Source organism: Nicotiana attenuata, unplaced genomic scaffold (genome assembly GCF_001879085.1).
Source record: "Nicotiana attenuata strain UT unplaced genomic scaffold, NIATTr2, whole genome shotgun sequence".
Taxonomy (NCBI): domain Eukaryota; kingdom Viridiplantae; phylum Streptophyta; class Magnoliopsida; order Solanales; family Solanaceae; genus Nicotiana; species Nicotiana attenuata.
In genome coordinates, this window is record NW_017670235.1 from 455,866 (window position 1) to 463,727 (window position 7,862).

Genomic DNA, 7,862 nt, shown 5'->3' on the forward strand with positions numbered 1-7,862 from the left:
TAATTTTGCATATCTTCTCTCAACAAAGTTCAAATGAAAACCGTAGAGGACGAGGAGTATTCAAGATCTCTATGATGAAATAGAAGAAGTTACTAATTTTGATTTTTTATATTGTCTCTTTGCTGATAGTTAAAAGCCACAACCTTCACCAATCTCATATCTTCGGCAGCCCAGGAACCTCCTTCCAGGATTGGTGGGTGTTCGTGACATTTTAAGATCTGCAGCAACTCCACAATAACACAAAGGTTGCATCCTCATTGTTGAAGGAGAAGAGGCGGCATTAGCGTATTTGTTGCAGGAGAAGCAGAAAAAAATCCACTTTCAAAACAAAAGGAGATTGCAAAAATTGATGGGCAAAGAAGATTCACATGAAATTAAAATTCTATTTTTGACAGTTGAAGCTAACAAAGAAAGAAGAAGGCATCAGATTTGCTAAATTTAGCTTCTACAATGTTCAACAATGGAGAATAAGGTACAAAGAAGAAGATGGATGTTAAATAGGCTAAACTATTACCGTTAGGGCTTTTTTTACTGTCTTCACGCCCCTTACAGGCGTGTGAATCACGCACTGTAGCCACATATGACACATAGGATAAGCCACGTTGGATAAGCGTTTATTATTCACGTTTTGAATGAGTATAAGTGTTCAATTGGCAAATATGTAAGTTTGGGGACCGGCATGACAAAGTGGGTGAAGTACAAGTGCCATTTAGGCTATTCTGCCATAATTAAAACTATGGCCATTTCTTGCTTTTTGTCCTCTTATTCACTAAAGCTCTTTTTCCTCTTGTTCACTAAAACTTGATTGAATAGTACTTTCTCTTTATAATTTTGGCGTTGCAAAGTTTCTTCTTTGAAGGTCTTAGTGGAGGACCTGTTTGTAGATATATTAACCATTTGTGGTCTCCCCTCTCTTCTATGCATTTCTGCATTGTCTTTCAAAAACAAGAAGTAATTGTCAAGTGTGATTTGTTTTGCAATTTGAGTTCGCCGAAATTTTGTAACTTGGTAGTGCTGCTATAATAGAATAGTTTTCTGTTCTGCCTATTTTAGTGACTACTGTAGAGGATCTTTTATTCCATATCTTGAACCGCAAATGAGCCTCGGATAATTATGCTTTTGGTTTTTTTACTACTAGAGGTAGTTGATGTTTTACATGTACTGTTTGTCAAAGTTAGTAATTGGTAGAATTTGCATTTAAGTTAAGCAAGAGAATCACTTGATTAATTTCAAGTAGTTACTGATTCTATGAAGCACAAACTCTTAATATTCTCAAATCTCAATAAAGGGAAAAATTAGCAAAGCTCCTGTGATTGTCATGTTACATACATTTCGTTTTAGTTATCTGGTATTATAAACTAAATATGTGTACTAGTACTGTATTTTTGAAGGCAGAGAGCCAAAGACGGAAATTGAGTTATTACTGCTTTATAGAACCGATGACAATTTGATTGCAAAATGAAACTCAAAATTGGATGCAACTTTTTTGGACTGAGTTTAATAGCTCTGATACGAATCATAATATTACTGACACAATTAATTATTCAATTACATTCTTCAAATTACATGATGTATAGATTCAGAAACAAAGAAACATAACACCTTAGCTCGAAGAATCGCTCTTTAAGAGTAGTTGATGTAGACGAGTAATTGTTTCTCGCCTCAGGAACTAGCTTTTGAGATTAAGTTTGGTCTATGTTCATTTTCTTTTACATTTTGCTGCAAATTTGCTTATGGTAAAAGTTACTCTAGGAGATGTGAAAAAAGGGATGAAACCTTTTACCTTATATCAATAGAAAACAACAATTATCATCACAACTCACATACAGTTCATATTAGGAGAAGCAAAGGTTACTCTAGGAGATGTCATATTGCTTTCTCTGATAAACCTTTACGTGGAATCTTTGGAGCAACGGTAAAGTTGTCTCTTCGTGTGACCTATAGATCACGGGTTCGAGCCATGGAAGCAGCCACTAATGCTTGCATTAGGGTAGACTATCTATATCACAACCCATCACACCCTTTGGAGTGCGTCCCTTTCCCCGACCCTATGTGAATGCGGGATGCCTTATGCACCGGGCTGTCATTTTTTTAATGATAAACCTTTGCCTCATACCATAAACTGGCCAAAAATGATAAATGCAATAGTATTGTGACATTGAATTGTGAATTTGTGACAATGAACAGAGATCACAAATTTAAAAATAAAAGGTCATCAACCTTATCAACCAGATGCGTTTGAACTGCTCTATTGTGCAAAAGAAGTATGCATTATAATACAGAATCTTAAAGAAAAGGCAGCCTGCTGCACAACGCATCAATGCATTCATGCAAGGTCCGGGGAATGGGCCGCACTCCAAGAAGTGTGATGTAGGCAGCCGACCCTGATGCAAGTATCAGTGGCTGGTTCCACGATTTGAATCTATGAAAAAGAAAATACAAATATATAATCCATATGCAGTTCACTAGATGGATCTGCATTGTATCTTTAGCATCTAACATATGTCACATGAGTCTTTGTTTTCAGCTTTTACCATATTGCTAAAAACCTTACTCATTGAAATAACAGCAATATCAGCCATACTCCCCATACTGAATTCTGTACTTAACACACTATTATCCAACTGATTTTCAGATATCTCATTTTCTTGTCTTATATTTTCATCTTTTCCTTGGAGTTTCAATGCATATTCCAAGTTCCACAAAACATCTCCCATAGTCGGTCGATCTACACCATATTCTTCCAAGCATTTTTCAGCAGTCTTTACAAACTTTATCAAAGACTCTGGTCTTATCTCGCGTATAATCGTTGGATCAACTATTGTTTCTGAATCTCCTGTCCTTAAACAGTTTCTCACCCATTCAACTAAGTTTACCATTTCTTTGGGACGAGATGGATCGATAACAGGCCTGCCACAAAGGACTTCAAACATAACTACTCCAAAGGAGTAGACATCAGATTTCTCAGTAAGTTGTTGCCTTGTTAAGTACTCGGGATCAAGGTATCCGAAACTTCCTTTAACCGCAGTACTAACATGTGTTTGATCAATTTCAGGACCAATTTTCGATAGTCCAAAATCAGAAACTTTAGCCCTGAGATTTTCATCAAGCAATATGTTCGAAGACTTGACATCGCGGTGGATAATTGCCTTCTGAGAACCAGTATGAAGATAGTGAAGTCCTTTTGCTGATCCTATGCAAATTTCTAGCCTTTGTCTCCAATTCAAATTTGGAAGGTCTGAGCCATACAAATGATCCTTAAGTGTTCCATTTTCCATGTACTCGTAAATAATTATCATCTCATTCTTTTCGTTGCAGTATCCGATCAGTGAGACCAAATGGCGATGTCTAAATTGAGACAACATTTCAACTTCAGTTTTGAACTCAGAAAGACCTTGTTGTGATTGAGGAAATCCTCTCTTCACTGCTACCGTTGTATTATCCCTCAAAACTCCCTTGTAAACCTTTCCAAAACCACCAAAGCCGATAACCATGTTTTTACTGAAGTTATCGGTTGCTTCTTGAACTGCTCTAAAAGGGAACCAGTACCCCATATTTGAGTTGGAAATGATAGATTGTTTTTCCTCCGTAGTTGATCCAACTGTTGTATGATGATCCTCAGTTGAGTGATCAACTGGCACTCGTATTCTACTTCTGCAAAAGAGAAAAGACAACACAACCAAAACAATGCAAAGTATCGATCCTCCAATAGTTGATCCAAGAATCAACCATGTTTTAGGCTTTGAACCAGGCGATGAGGACTGAATTTCAACGTCTGAAGAATCAAAACTGCCCTTGAAATTGCTTATTTTCATGATCTCGAGACCATTCAAGAGTCCATCCGGATATGCATTACCTACATCAGTTGGACCAATGCTAATGCCAATGCTATGTCTGTTGCCTAACCTTGTGACAACATCCATATAATATGGAGCACCAAAGACATTTGATGTCTCATTGTTAAGATCAAGGTACTTGAAAACAAACTGAGAATTGAGAAATACATTGAATATCAGATCACCAGAGGGGCCTTTTACTATGTAACAAAAGTGGAATCTGATGAAATAATCAAAGCCAGGATCAACATTAAACGACCACGTTACATTTGCCAAGGTATTAGGATCTTTCTCGGATTGCAGCCTCGTGGCAGTTCCATACACCAACGGAGGAGCAATATTCCGAGAAGGCCCTCCTCTTGTGTAATTCACAGCTCGTGTCTTCGATACAAACTGGACAAGATTCTTGCCTGTTAAGTATCTTTCATCAGGTTCCCAAGATCGCCACGAGGTATCATTTTGAGGTAAAACTGCAATATTTCCCATATTTACTCTCACCACTGTTTCTAATGCTTGTGTCCTCAGATTATGAATACCAACATCAACAGGAATGACCTCATCAGGAAGTGAAATGACTTCTAAAGCATTTACAAAGGCAAATGAGGTAGCAGACGGCGTAAAGGTAAGAACTAAGCTATTGCTAGTAATGTTCAAAGAGTATTCCTTTACTAAAGGAGTATTCAATGGTTGAAAGTTCTTAACAAGAGTGAAGTTGTGAGCAGAAACAGAGAACTTAGCAGAACTTAGATTAAATTTTTCATTGGAAAATGGAAAGAAATATAGGCGAATCCAATGGCGCCCTTGTTTCTTGATCGAAAAGATGAATTTGGATGTCTCATTGAGAATTCTAGCAGTTTTATACAGAGATGAACTATAGGTAGATGGAATGGATTCAAGACTTGTATTAACAAATACCCTTTGTGTGGAATTCAAGTTATCAGCCAAGAAAACTCTATCACCTATAGTTGTATTTTCTAGTGATCCACAGTCTATGAGATAGTTATCAACAGGATCAAATTCCAATGAAGAACACATCAAAAACAACATAAACAATACCATAATAAGCAATTTAAGTATTGCAAAATCCATACTTGTTTTCATTTTCATTAGCGATGGACAAATTCCGTAGCTAAACAGCAAAATCCGTTGCTAATCCTATTTAGTGACGGATTTGCGACAGATTATCAAAATATTCTGTTAGCTACGAGCGATTTAGCGACAGATTAGCGACGAAGTTCGTAGCTGATTCCAGTGTTTTTAGTAACCAATGGACTAAACTTTCAGAAAGTGAAAAAAACTTGTCACCTTTGTGTTGCACTTAGCATTCAAGAAGTACAGATTAGAGATATTCAAACCAAAGTCTAAATTCTGAGAGTGCAAAAAGGATGGAGAAATTATTTCTATCTTCAATTTTGGTGGATGAGAAAAATGGTGAAAAACACAACCACCTTTCTACACATTTCTAACACAAGAAAGACTTGACATTTTTAAGAATAAGTCAAAAAAACTGAAAGCAACCAAAACTTTTCCATTATTAGTTGTTGAATGTGGCACATTTTATTTGAAAATTTCCAAAGAAGAATTTAAAAGGGATAAAATAATAATAAAATAATTCAGAATCAAAGGCTAAATTGGTGCATGGAATTATGAACAAAGCTCCAAAATAAAAGAGAGAAAGACCAGTAGGTAATAGTGATAACAGCTAGTATTAGGATAAGGTTATCATATGTTACATGTGAAACTAGAAAATGATGTTAGAACTATGATTTGACAGTACAAAGGAAGAAAACTAAAGTGAGAGAGAAAAGGCAACTTTATTTAACTAACTTTATTTGTTAATTGATTTGATGCTAGAGAAGTTTCCTTGAAATTTCAACAAAAATGAATTTTTAAGAATTAATTTCATCAAATATCATCTAACCTACCTTGAGCCGAGTGTCTTTCGGAAATAGCGTCCCTACCTTCATAAAGTAGGTGTAAGGTCTGCGTACACATTACCCTCCCTAAACCCCGCTTATGAGATTCCACTGAATTTTGTTGTTGTTGTTGTTGTTGTTGTTGTTGTAATTTTATCAAATATCATCCAACCTTTAGTATATTATACCAAAGTCATAAAATTAATTCTTTTTAATGAAAAATAAGCTATTTATTGCAGAAAATAAATAACGCCAAAACTACTGAATTCTGTTAGGAAAATATAAGTATATCATATCAACAACGCGCCTTACATAACATTCATGTGGTACCAATTTAATAACCTATGTTGTTCACCATAGTCCATAGATACGTCATTTTTTTAGGCAGAATGGCCTAAATGGCACTTATATTTGTGTCACTTTGTCATGCCGGTCCTCCTACTTCACTTTTTTTCATCCAGACACTTCAACTTGTTCAAAATCTATATTTTAAACCCCTCTGACAGTTGACCAAGTACATGTAGCAAAATAATGGTTAAGCTGGACAAAGTGGGTGTAATTCACGCGGATAATGAGCGTGACTATGAATATTTTGAACCAAAAATAATTAAAATAAAAAGAAAAATCATTAAAATAAGAACAAAAATAAATAGTAAAAAAAAACGAAAAAAGCATTTTGTTCTCCATTTTCGGTCCCCCCTCTCCTGTTTCTTCTTCTTCTTCTTCCCCCCCCCCTCCTGTTTCTTCTTCTCTCTTCCTCCACTCCCCTCCCCAACAAACCCCCTCGTTTCTCCCCTTCTAATTTCTTCTTCTTCTTCCCCACTCCCCCCACCCCCCCCCAAAAACAATGCCCCCCTCCTTTTTCGTTCCCTTCCCCATGTACGTTTCTTCTTCTTCTTCTTCTTCTTCCACCCCCCCCCATAACAGGAAGCTACATCATATTTTAGTTATGTTTTCCTCATTTTCTGTTAACTTTGTACATTGTTTATTATGTTTTCATTAATTTTGCATTTTTCTAGCAAGAAGAATTTGTGCAATTTTAGGGAAAAGAGATGAGATGGAGGCCATTGATTTTCTTTTTTTTTCTTTAAAAAATCAGTATATATATATAATAAGTGTTTTTAGTAGATAAAATATAAAAAATGACGTGGAATATGATGTGTCATCCAGTCAAGCAATGAGATACACACACCGGTCAGAGGGGTTTAAAATATAATTTTGAACAAGTTGAAGTGTCTGGATGAAAAAAGTGAAGTAGGAGGACCGGCATGACAAAGTGACCACAATATAAGGTGCATTTAGGCCATTCTGCCATTTTTTAAGAGGCTCAAAAAATAAGATTCTCTATTTTTATGATGCTATGCGGATATTATGTAATACAGAAAATATTTTATTATAACTCTTTGAAAATTCTCCACACTTAATTATCTTCCCAGGATCTCTACACTCTACAGATTCCACACATCTTCAACATAAATAATACTGCTAATATCCTATTTATAAATAGTATAAAAACCATATTTTAACTAGAAACATGGAAACCTATTCCTATATTTATTCTAACTGCAAATCCTATTAGATATGAATTAAATAAACCAAATCTAAATAAATAAGGTTCCTACTACAACTTTGAATTATTTTCCAACAATGTAAAATAAGCGATCAACATGGTAATACTAGATGAATTTGGAAGCTAGACATTTTTTAGGACCAAAATTTATTATTTTCCCGGATTTTCCTATTTTCTTTTGAATATAAGCATATTGAATTAATATCTGTTGTATATAAATTAAATTTAATAACTTTAATACAATCAAAAGTCCAATGACCATAAAGTCTGATATTTCTGGGATAAATAAATGGAGATGGGTCATCTGGTAATGTTTTGTCTGATGTGACTAAAAACGCGTTTTGTTTATAACATTTCAAACAACTAATTTTGATAGCAACTAAAAAGCAAGTGGCTTTTTTATTTGTATATGGACAAATGACTTTAGAAGAATTTGATTTGCGTATGCTGTGGTTCAGTGGCTTTAGTTCTAGAAACATTTGTTTCTTTTGCAATATTGCTTGATAGAAACCTGAACACCCCTAATATGACCATGTAAAT

The 7,862-nt window shown here is 35.2% G+C and overlaps 1 protein-coding gene across 1 annotated transcript; it reads right to left on the reverse strand.

Annotated features, from left to right (window-relative positions):
* Positions 1-2,221: 2,221 nt before the first annotated feature.
* LOC109236348 (receptor-like protein kinase HERK 1) lies at positions 2,222-5,536 on the reverse strand. The gene has a single exon (XM_019402518.1). It carries the CDS (start codon positions 4,941-4,943, stop codon positions 2,496-2,498), a length of 2,448 nt encoding a protein of 815 aa, XP_019258063.1. The 5' UTR covers positions 4,944-5,536; the 3' UTR covers positions 2,222-2,495.
* Between the last annotated feature and the right edge of the window lie 2,326 nt (positions 5,537-7,862).

Coding starts and splice junctions, on each gene's coding strand:
- LOC109236348 (XM_019402518.1), bottom strand. CDS start 4,943: ATGAAAATGAAAACAAGTATGGATTTTGCAATACTTAAATTGCTTATT.